Source organism: Protopterus annectens, chromosome 13.part0 (assembly GCF_019279795.1).
Source record: "Protopterus annectens isolate FY-2018-M chromosome 13.part0, PAN1.0, whole genome shotgun sequence".
NCBI lineage: Eukaryota > Metazoa > Chordata > Ceratodontiformes > Protopteridae > Protopterus > Protopterus annectens.
This window is the reverse complement of record NC_056747.1, coordinates 976,375,419-976,394,095: the sequence shown is the minus strand read 5'-3', so window position 1 is coordinate 976,394,095 and position 18,677 is coordinate 976,375,419. Positions and strand designations below refer to the sequence as shown.

The following is an 18,677-nucleotide window of genomic DNA, read 5'->3' as shown; positions in this document are numbered from 1 at the left end:
ATCTGTAGTCCTTCCTATCTTGCAGACATTGAAGCTAAGAGATTGGAGGATAGTGTTTTAATACCCTTCTGGCATCAGTACATTGGAGCATTGTCAAAAATTTCAGGGAACATAGGAGACCAACCATAAGGGTATCCAATATCTGCAGATGGAGAAGGTGCTCTTCCTGATGTCAGATAAGACAGGAAAACAGAGGTGCCCCTGATCCTAAAATACCCAAGTGACTTGTTTAATGCCCGACTAACATACATCTCCATTAACAATCACCTTTCAGCTATTTGTGCTTGTTTGCCTTTGGATCCACCCTTATCTAGCCTATCCCAGGTTAAACAGTTCCTCAGGGGAAATATGAAACAATCCAAACAGACAAAGAAAACTTGTAAAATTGAAAACAAAAATAAAAAAACATCCACCAGAGAATAAACGAAAGTCTCCACTTTCAGTACGCCACCAAGAACAAAATAACCAAATGACTAAGCGCTTTCACCAGGCTTCAACCACTGGCTTCCTCAGAGTCATTTGGTATAACATCCACAACTTTTTAAATATACAAACAACTAATTGATTGATTAATTACAATACCACCCAACCAGATGGTTTAACAAAATTGGTTAATGAAAAATCCATCAATCCACACACAATCCACCTTATTTTATACTTTTTTTTAAAAAGTTTTTTAACATTCTATAAAATATTGAATGTTATATATTGTGTATAAATTCATACAAAAATAACCAAATCAAGTTATGTTATATTTAAAATCACACAGATTCACAGGCAGGATACATAAATTATAACCCATACATTGTGATAAAATCAATGAGTGACTAAACTGCACTAAAAATAATCTAACAATTGTATTTAAATGTGTAACCTAACTTGATTATTGTTTACTATGTACTGATCATCATCATAGATTTAATAATGTTGTTTCCAAATTAAATATGATTTGCCTTTAGTTTTAAAATAGGCATCAAGGAAACAGCATCATTTAAACCGGGTGACTTCAAGGCATTAAGTCTAAGTTGCCAAGTTGTTACCACGGCTCCAACTTTATTGCTAATATCACAGCCCCTTTCACTCATGACTACTCGGTCTATAATAAAAAATACAAACTTTTTAAAATTCTTACATTTTTTTTTAATGTAAATAAAGTGCATTATGCTCATCATTTCTGTTAATGCATCTCAAATGTTCAGAAATCCTATCATGTAATCTCCGAATGGTTTTACCCACATAAAATCCATCACATGAAATACATGAAGCAACATAAACAATGCTTTTAGTGTTGCAATTACATATCCCTGGACATGAAATAGTGTATTTATAATCATATACACATAAATATGGACCTTCATTAATATACCTACAACATTTGCACATGCCACATTTCTTCATACAAGACTTTCTCCCAGCATTAACTTCTCTTTCAAAAATACCTTTTAAGTTATTCTCTCTACTATATGCTATCAGTGGTTCAGATCCTAAAGTTACCTTAATGTTGTCACTAAAACAAAATTTCCAAGCATTCCTCAAACATGTCACCAAATCATAAGCCCTATCATTATATTTGAGTACAAATGCAGCACCTAGTTTTTGTAGGTTACTATAACTAGATGTAATAGATGTCACATTCCGTAAAATAGGGGTGTAACATGTTTCCCTTTTTCTCATATCTCTCTTTTGATGTTTAATAATAATTTTAAGGGATAACCCCTATCTAAGAACATCAACTTGTATAATTCATCCTTAAAGGTTAAGTTATCACTAACCAACCTAGATGTTCTCACCATCTGTCCCTTTATAATCCCTTTTCTTTGATGATAAGGGTGACTACTATTAAAATGTAAAAGTGAGTTGGAATATGATTCTTTTCTATAAATATTACTACATAAACCTTGTGATGTTTTCTTTATAGTTATATCAAGAAAATGAATCTCTTCCTTAGGCCAAAAGTAGGTACATTTAAAAATCCGTTGTAGTATTTAAATATTCAGTGAACTCCACAATAGATGTTTCATCACCTTTCCACAAAATCAACACGTCATCTAAAAATCTGTTATATAACAGGATCTTATATTTGTATTCAGATGAAAAAATAAACAAATTTTCCCATGCAAGTAATACTAAATTAGAAAACACGGGAGCACATTTGGCTCCCATTGCTACACCAGTTAACTGCTGGTAAATTTCTCCTTCAAAACTGATAACGTTTTTTAGTATAATTTCCATAAGATCTATTAACAAATTTGTTTTATTTTTATCTGTCATTTTACTTTTTGAGAGACTCTCGTAAAACATAGCCAGTCCTTGTTCATGAGGAATGACTGTGAATAGATTAACTAGATCCACTGTCATGAAAACAAAATTATTGTTATCTTTAACTTGCCTAAGCCTCTCAAGGCAATGCCATGAGTCTCTCAAAATATGCCCAGTCTCTTCTACTGCTATTTTTGACCAAGTGTCCTCAAAGGAAGCAAGGGGTTCAGTCTTAGAACCCCTAGCTGCAACAATTGGTCTAAATGGAGGGTTTCTAACTTCTTTGTGGACCTTGGGAATACCAAACATAACTGGTAAAGTTGGAAATTTTACTGTTAAATAATTGTATTCTGTTTCATTGATAACACTCTGAAATAATTCATCCTGAAGGAAGAGATCAATCTTTAAATATGCCCTATTTACTTCATTTTTGATACTCTCCTATAAGTTATTTCATCGTTTAGAATATGCATCATCCTACTCGAATAATCCATTGTAGTCATAATTACCATCCCCCCACCCTTGTTCGGTTTCATAAACCTATATTGTTGATTTTGAGATAGATTTTTCATAAACAACCTTTCATCTTTTGTCAGGTTGTCCTTAAACATTTTTGTCTTGTAACAAAACTTTTCTAAACACAGTTTCCACACATCTCTCTAAGGTAATAACCTCTGGGTTTGATGGGGGGTTGAATGTACTACTTTTCTTGAGGGGCATATTAAATTCTGTTTAAATGGTGTTTCCTTTGTTGTAAGAAAAAAAACATTTTTAAATTTAACTGTCTCATGTAAAGTTTAAGATTAATCAAAACTTGAGCAATATCCAATCTATAGGTGGGTACAAAATGTATACCCTTACTCAATAAATCAAAATGGACATCACTTATTTCCATGTCAGTATAGTTGTAAATATAAAAGCCATTTCTCTTACACACTTTATGACTCACAGATGTGTTGTTGATAATGAAAAATATATTATCTCCAGGACTACTGAAATTCAACAAAACACAGTTGTCTAATGTACATTCATTATTGAGATAACTTCTAGATACGTGTTGCTCATTCGCTATTTCAAAAATTTCACTAACATTCAATAATCCAGGATTTACAGTACTATCATTACAAGTGTACAATGCATTTTCAGAACAGACATTAATCCATTTGTTTAAACAAACATCACTCGTTGTCATTGATAACCACTTCTGTTCCCCCTCCCACCTCGACCTTTCCAATAATGGTGTTGAAAATTCCTGCCTGTTTGTCCCTTGTTTAACAATCTCTCTGATCTCCTCAGTTCGGGCTGGTGTTCTAAAAAACATTCATCAGAGTCAACATTTTCACCAAATTTATTTTGTTCAACACTGACAGCCCGATCATCAATCAAAAAGGTATTAACTTTTCGTTTAGTACCCGGTGGATAAGCACAGTTATTCTTATAGTCAAGAGTGTCTCAAGTTTTTTTGTGTTTAATGGTGAGATTTTTGTTAACAAACATCTCAACACTCTTGAGTACTTTATCAAAACGTTCTTTTTGTTGAGAAAAAAGTAAGTCACTCGTAATACTGGCATTAAGGCTATTGATTTCTTCTTGTAATTTTGCAAGTTTAATCTCATTGTTGTTAATTATAATATTCAACATTTCCAAACCTGTTTTGTTGTATAACAAAATCAGTTCACGATACGCTGCTGTCCCTGTTTCTACTCCCATAGGGAGTTTCCATAACCGCATACCTTTTGGCACTTGGTTCAAAGCCAATGATTTCTTGAGAAACAAGTTATCCAGTTGAATAACTCTAAATTTTATACACAGCTTTTCAAAATTAAAGATTTGTTCTTTTAATGTTGGTAAAGATCTTCTCGCCTCCTTCAGGCCTGAGAGATCCGCCTCAAATGTCGGTTCCTGAAACCACGATTTAAAATCACATTGCCCTGTAGCATTGACCTGGTTGGTGTTCACTGTCTACAACGTTCCACTTTGAATTTGTTGTCTAGCCACAGCGTTTCTATACGAAGTTGATGCAACATTGTCATTCGTCGATCCACCATTGATCGGTGAATGTAAAGAAAAAGTTGCATCTGTGAATTTGTAGGGCTGTTGTTACTAGTTTCTCTCCCTTCCACCATCACACCGGAGTGGAGCTTTTTAATTTCTCCACAACGCTGGCCAGTTCATTAAGCACACTCTCCATACTGAATAGATGAAAAATCTTGCGTATCAAATGAACAGACCAACGGTCGTCCCCAGGGCCGAATTAAACAGTAAAATATGAAACAATCCAAACGGATAAAGAAAACTTGTAAAATTGAAAACAAAAATAAAAAATAGCCACCAGAGGATAAATGAAAGTTTCCACTTTTAATATCGTGAACTGATTTTGTTATACAACAAAACAGGTATGGAAATGTTGAATATTATAATTAACAACAATGAGATTAAACTTGCAAAATTACAAGAAGAAATCAATAGCCTTAATGCCAGTATTACGAGTGACTTACTTTTTTCTCAACAAAAAGAAAGTTTTAATAAAGTACTCGAGTGTTGAGACGTTTGTTAACAAAAATCTCACTATTAAACACAAAAAACTTAATAGAGACACTCTTGACTATAAGAATAACTGTGCTTATCCACCGGGTACTAAACTAAAAGTTAATACCTTTTTGATTGATGATCGGGCTGTCAGTGTTGAACAAAATAAATTTGGTGAAAATGTTGACTCTGAATGTTTTTTAGAACACCAGACCGAACTTAGGAGATCGGAGAGATTGTTAAACAAGGGACAAACAGGCAGGAATGTTCAACACCATTATTGGAAAGGTCGAGGTGGGAGGGGGAACAGAAGGGGTTATCACTGATGAGTGATGTTTGTTTAAACAAATGGATTAATGTCTGTTCTGAAAATGCATTGTACACTTGTAATGATAGTACTGTAAATCCTGGCTGTTTTTTATTTTTGTTTTCAATTTTACAAGTTCCTCAAGGGAGTTGTGCACATTCAGCCACCAAAGAAAAGAGTGATATCCTACTAGGACCTGAACTATGTACTAAAAAAGCTTACCCAGGTTCCTTTTGAGTCAGCATCTAACACTCCTTTGAAGTTCCTCTCCAGGAAGACTGACCTTCTAGTACCCATAACCTCAGCTAGGAAACTCTTGGAGCTGTAAGCATTAATACTCAACTACTCATTTTCTGGTTTTGCACAAGGATAGGGTAAGCCTTACAGCTCACCCTTCCTTCATGTCAAAATGTCAAAAGTATTCTTACAGTTAACCCACAATCAGACCATCTACCACCCCTCAGAACAGGGGGGAAGGAAAGTTGCACTCTCCAGATATGTATTGGCAGCTCAGAGTTTTACCTTGATGGGACTAAGGACTTCAGTTAAACTGAGTAGTTTTTTTAATCTCTTTTTGATGATAAGAGGAAAGAGCAGCAGATGACAAAACAGGTTATCTCCAGATGACTGTCATTTTATTATTTTCTTCTAGCACAGCAGTGGCCAGAATTGTCTGATCCAGTGAAAGCTCCCTCTACCAGGACAGCAGCCACCACAGTGGCCTTTTGCAGGCATTGTCCTCACATTCAGCAAACACAACAAATTAGACACCTTCTCCAGGGCTAGAACAGGGTTTACCAAGGCTGTCCTTCAGGGCATCCTTTGCAATGCCAGGCAGCTTCTTTCCACCACCCAGTCCATTTAAGCTCTGGGAGACATCCCAGAAGTAATGAATACTACTGCAACAGTGATCTAATGACGAAGATATTAAAACTATGTAGATAACTTATCACAGTAGCAGATGTTCCGATAGATCACTGGTGCAGTACCTATTCCCACCCACCATCCCAACAATGAGCACTCTCTTCTCAATTCCTGGGTGGGGTGGGATCCCTTCCTTTCCCTTCTGCTTATACATTTTCCTCTTTTGAGTAGGCTAGAGTTCTGAACATAGATTGGCCTCTAACACAGAGTGTGACCTCTCCATGAGCTCATGAACTAGGCTTTGGTAGGTATCTGTCAGGTTTTGCTTTTAACTTGTCCTAGGGTTATTTGGCATAGGGCTGTAGACAAGAAGCCTTCTGTGTTTAGGGGCAAGAAAGCTGTGAAGATTATGTTAGCATACCTACTTCTTATACCAGCATTATCTTCTAGGGCTACAAGTGTGTCTATGCCATGTATGCAAAGGAACCTGAGCTCATAAAGACTGACCGGGTGGACGGGGCACCTACTTGAGAAGTCCCAGAAGTCATGAATACTGCAACAGTGATCTATCTGAATGTCTGCTAGTTTGATAGGTTACTTACACAAATGTACTTTTCATATTGTTAGTTATTCAAGTAAATAATACAATCCACTGATAACAGATTTCATTAATAGGTACAGTTATACCGCCACATGCAAGTCTGGTGTTTGATGTTCATCTGATTGACTTTCACAACCCCAAAGACAGCATAACTGTTACCGATCAGATTATTCCAGAAACCTGCAGTCGGAAGACTGGAGTAGGAGACTTTGTCAGATACCACTACAATGGAACATTTATGGATGGAGCAGTGTTTGACACCAGGTATGTTTACCCATTTTAAAAGAGAGACTAAGTAATGTATAGTGACACTCAAAAGAATGTACGTTTTAGTTCTGTCACATTTTTTGTTTGTTTCCCTTCCTGTTTATTGTAAAGTGGTGCCATAGTTTCTTTTTATAATTAAAAAATACAGCACAAGGCAAGGCTTTTTCTGAGGAGCAGGAATCTTAGACCTTTTGAGATTCCTAAACTATACACTTATCCTTGAGGATGTTTTCAACATTATAGGTGGAACTCTGTGATACAAATAACTGTCATACTCTTTTCAGCACATTGACTGCTGTCAGGTCTTTCCCATCCCTGTGTGTTGCAGGAAGAGAAGCTGGTCTTCCTTTAGATCTAACATCTGGGTGTAGACATTAATAAGTTACACATTTGTTACTTGAAGAATATTAGTAGACTCTGAAGTGGTATTTTTATTTTTATGTTAGTAGCACTACAAATGGGGATTTATAGGTCCCCCACCTCCAATAAACTATAAAAAAAGAGTATTACTGCACTCAGCAATTGTGTCGTTCACTAAAAAAGAGGCTGTATTAATTGTAGTATCCAGAGGCTGTACTAATACTAGTTTCCAGAGGCTGTATTAATACTTTTGTCCAGAGGCTGCATTAATAGTAGTATCCAGAGGCTGTATTAATACTAATATCCAGAGGCTGTATCAATACTAGTATCCAGAGGCTGTATTAATATTAGTATCCAGAGGCTGTATCAATACTAATATCCAGAGGCTGTTTTAATAGTAGTATCCAGAGGCTGTATTAACACCATCCAGAAAAAAAGCTAAACCAGAAGCCATTCTGCCAATAAAGCCACCTGGGGAGACTGTACTGACAATGCAAAACTGTGACTCTCAAGAGAACAATGAAAAGCCTGAACACATCACATGGGCAAGATGCCAATAAACAAATGGCAGGTTTGTTTGTAAGAAGAGAAATCATTTCCCTCTACAGCAAACAGAAATGCTTTGCCATTTCTGGGGGTGTGATTCCAAGGAAAATGAGACTCCATGAAACTAGACAATTAACAAACCAACTGTTAAGGTGAAGGCTGTAGCTGACCTACTATCAGACAATAAACATAAAAGGCATATGGATGCCTGGTATTCTGAGAGCAGTAATGGCTGGTCTAGTCAATAAACAAAAACCCTGTGTGCAGTTACCATATCAAATAACCAAAAGTGAGACCTGCAAACTGGAAATACTGCTCCTCCATTCAAAACCCGAAAAAAAAACAGCTGTGGGACTTGAACTCAAAACATGCAAGCAGGCATAAATGGCATACCTACATCTGCCAGGGAAGGAAAAGGACCCAAGGGAATCAAGAACTGATGTGTTAGGATTATGGACTTTTGCACCATGTTGCGTTGCATGTAGGTTCATAAGTTTATTGTTTGCTACTAAGTAATAGACCATTTAAGTCTTTGAAGAATGTCCACTACAGTTCCACTGGTACACCCGACTAATTACTCCACCTATCCAAAAGGGAATGTGGGGGGGGGGGCTAGGCTTGTTGTACGTTTTCAGTTTCCCATCCATTCATAGGTTCATAGGTAGGTACTAGACTATCTGCCCGAAGGCATTTATAAGCCTAGCTGGAATGTGTTGGCTTTCGCCGCCACCCTTAGATGAGTTCCCTGTGCCTCTGTCCAACAAAGCCATTGAAGTGATCCCTGGGGTAAACTTTCTGATGTTCTTTGTGTTTCACTGTTGCAGTCATTACATTTGGGTTATCTGCTTGCGGGTAGCCTTCAGTCGGCCTGATTAACAAAGTCTTGGGTCCTGCGTCAGTTGCTGTCTCTTCTTCCATGATGTCAGGTCATCAGGGGTATAAAACATGCAGCCGATGTCATTACATCAGTCTTTCTTGCCGTGCGGTGCCCAAAGCAAAAGCAGTTCGCAAGTGCCGGTCGGCCAACGCCTGAAATTTTTGTTTCAGAACCGAAGTGTTCAACTAAAAGCCAAGTACCCCATTGGGGAAACTTTTTCTTGCTCTAAACCGATGTCAGTAAAAATAAATAATTGCATTTATTGTGGAAAGCAAATACCTCATAAAGATTTTCATTCGTACTGTATTCCTTGCCTAGGCCCTAACCACGGCATACCTCGCTGTCGGTTTTGTGCCTTATTTAAACCACAAACTATCCGTCATCAGTATATTTGCACTTCTAACTTTTTGGTGCTCAGTTCAGTTATCCTGATATGTCTTCGGTAAGCCATCCGTCTACCGACATTCCGAAAAAACGCAAAGATAAAGACAGAGACAGGCTGCCCAGTTCGCCGGTACTCAGTGAGGCACTTTCGCAGCCCCTGATACCCGCTACTTCAGATTCGCAGGCCTCTACTGAGACCCATTCGGAGTCCAATATGCCGCGAGATGCTTCAACTGTGGAACCTGCAGATGTCTCTACCTTGGATGAGTCCAGAGCCACTGTGCAGGCACCGGCTTCTGAGGGTGTATTCAGGCCTACTGACTTGCATATTAAACCGGCTCCATCTTCCTCTTCAAGGCCTAAAACTCGAACCATGCCTAGAAAACTGACCCCCAGACCGCATGGTCAGGCCTCTATGCCTATAGAACAAATGATAAGAATTACTGAAGCCCTTATTACTTTAATCAGGGGAAGCCAACCTTCCCCCTCTAAGAGACCTAGGACTAAGTTTGTTTTCGATACTGCTGGCCAGAATTCTGAAATTTCTGTTTCCTCTGATGACCAGGATTTACCCTTATCTACCTATGAGGATTCTGATGCTGAGGACTCTATTCCCTCTGCTTCCCCCCCAGAGGATTTCTTTTTTGGTGAAACCTTGCATACTCTCAGGGAGCTTTTACGTTGGGAAAGTCAGGATTTCTCTGATTCTAAAAAGAGGCTTAGGGATTTCTTACTCCTGCCCCAGCACAGGCCTTTAGCTATACCTCCTATAATGGACATTGTTGATGATGCCTTTTCGGAATCTAGCATGGCCCCTGACTCTTTACCTCCTGCTTCCAGAAAGCCTGATAGATATTACAGGGTTCCTGATTCTTACAAGCTCCTTTTCAAAAATCCTACTGCGGATCCTGAAACCATTTCACAGGGACCCAAGGGCATTAAAGCTACTATTGCCAAAAATCCTACCCCCTCTGATAGAGACTCCAGGGCACTGGATAGATGGGGTAAGAAGGTATAAACTTCTGTAACTTTGGCCATTAGGGCCTTGAAGTGCCAGTTTCATATGTTAAAGTATCAGCTGCATATCATTGGATTGCTTAAACAGAAAATTATGTTGATTCCTGGTTGTGCTGAAAAAAAGGATTTACAGGATTTTATGCATTCTGCTGAACAAGTTGGTAAACATACATTGCAATGTGGTTTTGATTCACTAGAGGCATCTTGCAGGGCTGCGGTAACTGGGTCTGTACTTAGAAGGCATGCTTGGCTTAAGGAGCAATCCTTGCCAGATCATGTTAAAGTGAAATTACTAGATGCTCCCTTAAGTCAGGGCCACCTGTTTGGCAACAAGGCAGAAGAAGTTCTTAAAAAGATGGAGGAAAAAGCTAAATCTATGCAAACTGTTAAAGACTTTTTACAAGTACAACCTCCAAGATTTAGTAGGCATTGGCCTTCTAAGAATTGATCCTTTCCTGCCTCTTTCAGACCTTCTCAGTCCAAACCCAGATCCAGCAGAGCACCCAGGCTTCAGTCCCAAGGGACGCACAGGACTAAGCAGTGGGGGGCCTCCACTTCTAAATTTGGGAGTAATAAACCCCCCCATGGTAAACTTTCCCAATGACTTCTTTTAAAACTTCCAAGCACTTTTCAACTAACTGCCCCTTTGGGGGGAAAGATTGCACTTCATGCAAAGAACTGGGGACTCATTACCTAGGACAAATGAGTTTTAAATATAGTATCCCGAGGATACAGATTTCACTTCCAGATGTCACCAACTCCAAGTTGTTGGCCAGATCTACTTCCAAAGCAGTGGGCAGAGGCCCAAAAGCAAGTACTCTCTCTTAAGCATAGGGGCTATTCAGTTGGTACCAGAAGAGAAAAAGGGACAAGGTTTCTACTCGAGATTTTTCCTGGTACCCAGAAAAGACAATTCATGGCGTCCTATCCTGGACCTGCCTACTCTAAACACCTTTTTGGTGATTCCAAAATTCAAGATGCTGACTCTTCAGTTGCTTCCTATGCTAAGCAAAGATGCCTGGTTGGCAACACTAAATTTAAAGGAAGCATACCTGCACATTCCAATCAGAAAATCTTGCAGAAGATACCTACGCTTCAAAGCAGGCTACACGCACTATCAGTTCTCTGCACTGCCCTTTGGCTTATCTACTGCGCTCAGGGTATTCACAAAATGCCTAGCTCCAGTCATTGCATTTTGCAGGCAAAGAATTATTCAAATATACCAATACCTGGACGATTGTCTAATTTAGGCAGAAAACCAGGACATACTTTTGAATCATCTGGCTTTTGTACAGAGGGTGCTAACTTTTATTTATTTATTTATTTATTTTACATTTGTTAACCGGGCTGGTCCAGCTGGATACATGTCCATTTTCAGTGGAGGCCCGAGGAGAAAAGCTCCACTATCTACTACATGATAATTAACAGTAAATTGTCAAATACATACACATATTCACACATGACTGACAGTATGATACAGAATATTTAGGAATAGGCAAGGAAAAGCTCTACTATCTACTACATGATAATTAACAGTAAATTGTCAAATACAAACACATATTCACCCATAACTGATAGTCTGTTACAGAATATTTAGGAATAGGCATGGAGAAAAAGTACACAGTGTAATGGATATACAAGCAAACACAGAACTTAGGACATTTGTATAAGATAGAAAGAGGAAGGTAAAAGGGGTAGTGTTGTAGATAGAGTAACAGAATGGATAGAGTAATATAGTAGAAGTTGGTTATTAAAAAGAGGCAATGTCAAGTCGATTAGGGAAAAGGTACAAGATAAAGAGGGCATGTCTTAGTAGTACAGGTATTGTTAAAAGAATAAAATAGGAAAAAAGAAAGATATGTGTATAGGAGATGTCTGGGGTACACCATAAATGAAAAGAAATCACACCTGGTACCCTGTCAACAAATTATATTCCTGGGAGCAAGCTTGAATACAACTTCCTAGATGGCTTTCCTCATGCTAGAGAAACAAATTCACTTGACAACCTACTTCAAACAAGTGGTCACAAAACCCTGCTATCTGCAAGGCAAATACTACAAGCCTTGGGTTCATGGCCTCCTGCATTCTTCTAATTCCATATGCAAGACTGCATATGAGGAAACTACAATGGTATCTAAAAAGCCTATGGTGTCAACATTCTCACGATCTAGAAGCAATGATTCCTATCATTCCTTGTCTACTCCTAGAGTTCTTTTGGTGGGCAGAGGCCTGCCACCAAAACAAGGGACTACCATTCACACTACCCCCTGCCGCCTAAAGCCCTAACAGATGCTTCAGACTATGCATGGGGGGGGGGGGCGCACCTGGCAGGGAAGTGCATTCAGGGCAAATGGAACACAATTCAAATGCACCTTCACATCAGTCATAAAGAAATGTTAGCTGTACAGAATGCTCTGACAGCCTTCAAGGACCACATTCTTCCAGGACAATTAATGGTAAAGACAGACAACACCACTGTTATGTGGTACATAAACAAGCAGGGGGGGGGTACACATTCTTACCCCCTCTGCAGACTAGCCATGGCATTGTGGAACACAGCCTGCCAAGTACATCTACAAGCTTAATTCCTGCCAGGAAAACTAAATACACTGGCAGATGGACTAAGCAGAACCCTCATGGACCCACACGAGTGGAAGCTGAAACCGGATTTTCAACATGTTGACAAGCAAATGGGGGAGGCCAGATATAGACCTGTTTGCCTCCCCCCAGAACTATCAATTGGAAAAATTGTGTGCGGGAACTCCCCACAGACAAGCTTGGAAAGTGGATGTTTTGCCCTTCAGCTGGAAAAACTTATCAGTTTATGTCTTTTCTCCTCTGTCTCTGCTCTCCAAAGTACTACTAAAGATCAAAACAAGACAAACCAAGGATGATGTTGATTGCACCAGCCTGGCCACACCAACACTGGTGACCCCTCCTGTGCAGTGTGTCATTGTTGGCCCCATGGCACCTGCCTCAGACTCCTACCCTGCTTTGTCAGCAGGAGAACCAGATTCTGCACCCTCCGCTTCAAACACTGAACATAGCAGCCTGGCTAATTACCTAAGTTCTCCTTTACCATCCCTCAGTAAACCAGTGATGGATGTCATTTTAGTGGAAAGGAGGCCTAGTGCTAGAAAATCTTATGCTGAAAAAGAGAAAAGATTCTGTGCCTGGAACCAATCTCAAGGGATGAGCACAGCAGTGCCCAATTTACCTCAGATTTTACAATACTTAACTGAGATGCTTCACAAGGGCCTGTCTTTTTCATCAGTAAAAATTCACGCCTCAGCCATTTCAGCTCATTATAACACAGAACCTCCCCTCTTCTCTCTTCCACTGCTCAAGCAGTTCCTCAGAGGGGCCAACAATTTAAGACCACCCAGGAGAGCTCCAACTCCAGCCTGGGACCTTAACTTTGTATTGGAGAAACTCACCCTTCCTGTTTTTGAGCCAGCTGCTACTGCAGATTTAAAATTCCTTTCCTGGAAAACAGCTTCCCTTTTAGCCATCACTTCAGCAAGAAGGGTGTCTGAATTACAGGCCCTTATGGCGGTGGAGCCTTTCATCATCTTTCATGCAGACAGGGTGTCCCTCAGGACTAATCCCTCTTTCATGCCAAAGGTGGTATCCACTCTGGCCTTTAATCAGTCCATTCATTTGCCTACCTTCTTTCCTAATCCACAGAACAAAGGGGAACGGATACTGCACTCCTTAGATGTGCACAGACAACTTAGATTCTCCTTGGACAGGTCTAAACCTCAAAGGAAATCTGAACAACTGCTGGTGGCATTTGCTGCAGGGACAGAGCGGAAGGCTGTTTCAAAGCGAACCATCTCCAAATGGATAGGCCATTGCAATTCACTTCTGCTATAAGCACCATGGAAAACCTATCCCACAGGGTATCAGATCCCACTCACCCAGGGCTGCATCTACCTTTACAGCCTTTTTCAGAGGCGTACCTACCCGGGACATCCTAGAAGCTGCTACCTGCAGTTCTGTGCATCCAAGTATTACCATTTGCCAATTTTCTCTAAACCCAGAGCTGGCTTTGCCACTGCAGTTTTGCAAGGCCTTATAGCTGGTCATAATGCCATCTAAATTCCTCCTCCCATCCTTAGCTTTGGGAATCTACCCAAATGTAATGACTGCAACAGTGAAACACGAAGAACATAGTACAGTTGTGTACACTTACCATAAATGTAGATGTTCGAGTGTAACTGCAACAGTCTTGGTTACCTTCCCTCCAGCCCCCGACTTCGTTTGGCTATACCTCTTCTCTCCTTTTCAATGCTTAAAAGCTTTTTGGTGTATTTGCTTTTTTGTTTGAGGTATAACCTTGTATATTTATCGATTTAATTGCTTCCCATTAGGGGGGCACTTGACATCTGGGGCAAGAAAAACTGATGTAGTGACGTCGGCTGCATGTTTTATACCCCTGACGTTACGGAAGAAGAGACAGCAACCAACGCAGGGCCGAAGACTTTGTTAATCAGGTCGACTGAGGGCTACCTGCAAGCAGATAACCCAAATATAATGACTGCAACAGTGAATACACTCGAACATCTACATTTATGGTAAGTGTACACACCTGTACTTTTCCCATCCACTCGTCAAGGTTTCTCTTGAAGAGGGTTAGCAAGGAGCTCTGCCTAATGTAGATTGGAATCCTGTTCCAGAACATGGGAAGTCTCTGGGACAGGAATCTATCCCTCTAGCACATCCTATTTATTGTTGTGGTGAGGTTTAGATCCCTGGAGCATGTGGCTCAAGGGGATGGGTTTTCTTTAGGTAGAGCATGTCCATTATTTCTGGGTTGGACATGGCCTTGTATGTCAGGCAGAGATCACCTCTGAGTAGGCGGTATGCAACACGAGTACAGCTGGAGTTTCTTCAGTCGAGCTGCATAGTAAGATTTAAAGATAGCGATGAATGTGCTTTGCTTTCACTAAGCAGGACATGCTTACAGAGGCAGTTAAGATTAGCACAGGAAGTACCTGGATCCCATTCCTCTGAAGGAGAATAGGAACCACCTGAAACCCTCACCTCTTAAAGGGAAGAGGACCTTATTTAAGAAATTATTTTGCATATTTCGCAGAGTGAGCACAGCCTTGCAAAAGAGAGAATGGGTTGCTGACTTAAAACTTTGGCATGTCATTAAAAACTCCTCTTTTATTACTCTCAGCATCCTCAGATAAAACCCCACAGCATCCACATCAATCACAGACCTAAAGAAATGCTTTCCACTGTCTGAAAATTTTGTAAAATGTAGTGGTACAGCAGTCAGCATACGTACCTCACATCTTGGTTTTCCAGTTCATTTCCTATCTGAAATGATTTGTGCACAATATCTGATGTCCTTTGTGTGTCAACATGGATTTTCAATGGGTGCTATGGTTTCTGTTTACATTCCAAAAATATGTCATTGGTGAAATGTTGATCCTGCAAATTACTTATAGGCTTGTCTGATATATGTGAATTGCTTGTGTGTTTGCATGTCTGTGTCTTTGTGTGTGTCAGTATATATATATGTGTGTGTGTGTGTGTGTGTGTGTGTGTGTGTGTGTGCATCTATTAATAGAGTGGCATCCTGCGTGGCATTAGTTTCTCTTCTCTATGCCCAGTTAGAGGAGCTAAGCTGACGGTTCCCAACCTTGAGTTGGACAAAAGTGGAAAATCTACAAATGAATGAGTGAATGGATGATGTAATTATTTCCTGAAGACTTCAAGATTATGTAGGGTAAAAGAAGAAAGACGGTCTGAGGAAACTGAGAACCCTAGGAATCATTTAATAGTGCTGTCTATTTCTGAGGAGGAAGCTGTAGATATTAAAATATACTTAAAAAAAATCCAGACCCCAAGAATCCTTTGCTCTACTTCTGCTTTTGAGGAATATATCCCATGTGGTTTGCCTCAAAAACACTGACCCCTACAGGAAGAGTGCTGACCAAGGGGCCACATATTGAAGAAGGGAACCCATCTGCCACAACTCTCTGGGACAGTAGATTTCTGAAGAAACTGGAGTATAACCAGACAGAATCTGCTTAGTAGCAAGGCTTTTACATTTTCCTTAGAAATACTCATCAAGGTTACAGGAAGGATATTAAGCTTCAAGATCACATTAATGGAGCAGGACATCTCTTACTAACCATGATGCCTCTTAAACATAGTACAGAAGCTGCCGACTTGAAAGCCAGCTAGTAGCCAGATATAATCTGTGTGGCCAACAAGTAAACATTTACTTTTGCGTGGTAGCATTTTTAAATGTTGTCTAAGTTAGAAGTGTATGGGCAGGTGAAGAGAGGTGTACCATTTTTAAATGCAAGGTAGGGCAGGACAACGGTGCACAGCAATATATTGGCACCAGATGGAATTTTCAGAATATATTGGTTTGCCCAGCAGGAAAATGATTGTCTGTGGGACCTGGGTATTTAAACTCCTATGCAGAGGAGGAAAAATGTCTACGAATAAAATACTCTAGGGAAGCCAAGAACAAATGGATGACCAGGTAGGCTACCTTAATAAAGGTAGGGTGGGTGGTGAAGAAGCTGGGCTACTGGTAAAGCCTTGAGAAAGGCTGTGCATACCCGAGCGCTTGTGGTTGAAGGATGAGTAAAGCCTTTAGAAAGGCTTTGTATACAGGTCGTAGTTCCGGCTGGTCAGGTTGCCTGGTGAGAGGAACCGCTAGTGTGGCAGCTAGAAATCAAAGATGAAACACACAGAAAAAACAGGCAAAACAACGTAAATGTGGCTCGGCTAAGGAGCTCTGCTCGCCGTGGTGGCAAAAAATCAACGTAGTCGAAGTTCAGATTCTAGAAGGTCGTACTTTATTGAAGTAAAAAGTACCAGAAGTACAATCACCATCGAAGCGTAATTATACATATACATACATATTATAACAACAAATGAAAGGCAATGATGCTAACATTCCCAGTTTCAGATTTCTTTTAGAGTTGAGTGGATACAGATTGGTTCCATTTCAGGGATTATTATGGATTATGTGGATTATTATTCCAAGTTCCCTTAAATAATCAAACTGGCAGGCACAAATGCAGGGTGTTTAGTGCATTAAAGCCTATATTATTTAGAAAGGAGATAACTGATTTTATCTTTATTTTCTCTGGCAAAGATCCACAATACACAAGTCAAGAATACAGCGGATTTGTGCACAACTAGGAATTTAGGCATATAATGTCCAATCCACAGTGTCCTCAGTTCAGTGAACAGTTACGAAGAACTATCCAAACAAAGAAAAATGTTATGAGAAACATCAGCAGCAAAGGTTTTGATGATTTTCATTTAACAATTTTGGAAGAAAGGAACACCCCACTGCAGGGATTTAGTCTCTCACCAACACAACTGTTAATGAGCAGAAGTTTAAAAAGCAGTCGATCTTATTCAGCCATGTTGTTGGTGCCAAAATTCAAGTAAGTGTGTGTGTGTGTCTGTGTGCATGTGTGTGTGCGTGTGTGTATAATTTATTTATTTACATTTGTTTACCGGGAAGGTCTGACTGGGCCAGAAGCCCATTTTCAGTGGATGCCCAGGGAGGAAAGTGCCACAGAAATAAATAGTATAAATATAGTAAGATGCAGAATGCACATCATCCAGTTAGTTGGGTCTATATTAGTTCGCCAAAATGTGATTTCAGCAAACACCTAATCATCGACTCCTATCCAGTGAAAATCACTTCAGCAATTTGCTGAATTTACCAAGGGCAAAGAAGTAGTTGGCCAACTACACAACTTTTCCCTTTTCTCCACTGTAGTGCAATCTCGGAGTTGGTATATATAGTTAGGAGGGTGTGGAGGGTGCTGCCCCTCACTTGGGTGGGTACAATTTACTTAGATATTGGTCCATTGTGCTGCAGGACAAGTATTTACTTGCCCTTGGTAAATTCAGCGAATGACCGAAGCGATTTTCCCTGGTTAGGGGTCGATGATTCGGTGTTCGCTGAAATCACATCTTGGCTCACTAATATAGACCCAGTTAGTGTATACAAAGAAATATTCAATATTGTTTTCTAGTAGATACAAGTTCAAAAAAGAAAAATCACACAATCATTTCAGTAAAGATCACTGTGAGAATAATAAAATTAGTACTGTGTACATATTAAATAATAGTTATGAACAAATGAGATTTCCTATATATATATATATATATATATATATATATATATATAGATATAGATATAGATATAGATATTATGAGCAGTAGTAACACTGAGGTGAGAGAGAAAATGAGGTAAGTAGTGGACAGTATGGTGAGAGTGTTATAGATGTCTTGTCAGCCATGTTTGGTGCATATATTTTAGACACAGCCTGGGAGTAGAAATAAGAAAGGTGTGAGTTTTATATACAGGTAAATGTGGGAAAGTTAAACCTCAAACAGATATCATTATTGTTATCAACCCCATTTCCCATTTTTGTTCATAAAGTTGGCATGTTGTGTCAACTGTTACCACTTCTGTCTATTCAGTGTAAATTTCCTACCATCTTCAACAGACATGCCCACCTGTCTTAGCTGTTTTGTCATGCAATTCATCCATCTTTTGGCTGGATGTCCTTATCTTCTCTTCATCCTGTCTCTCCCAAGTCTGCTTTACCAAATTAAAATTACCACTATCTGTTTTTCTTGACCTTGTCTGTAACTGGGGCTTCCATGGC

General features: G+C 39.6%; 1 protein-coding gene across 1 annotated transcript in view; it reads left to right on the top strand.

Moving 5' to 3' along the window:
* The window catches only part of FKBP10 (FKBP prolyl isomerase 10), a 368,229-nt gene that overhangs the window by 157,092 nt on the left and 192,460 nt on the right, over positions 1 to 18,677 (top strand). Inside the window, exon 5 of the mRNA XM_044054794.1 lies at positions 6,635 to 6,824. Within this exon, the coding sequence (XP_043910729.1) occupies positions 6,635 to 6,824 (190 nt within the window). The remainder of the gene's footprint in view (positions 1 to 6,634; positions 6,825 to 18,677) is intronic.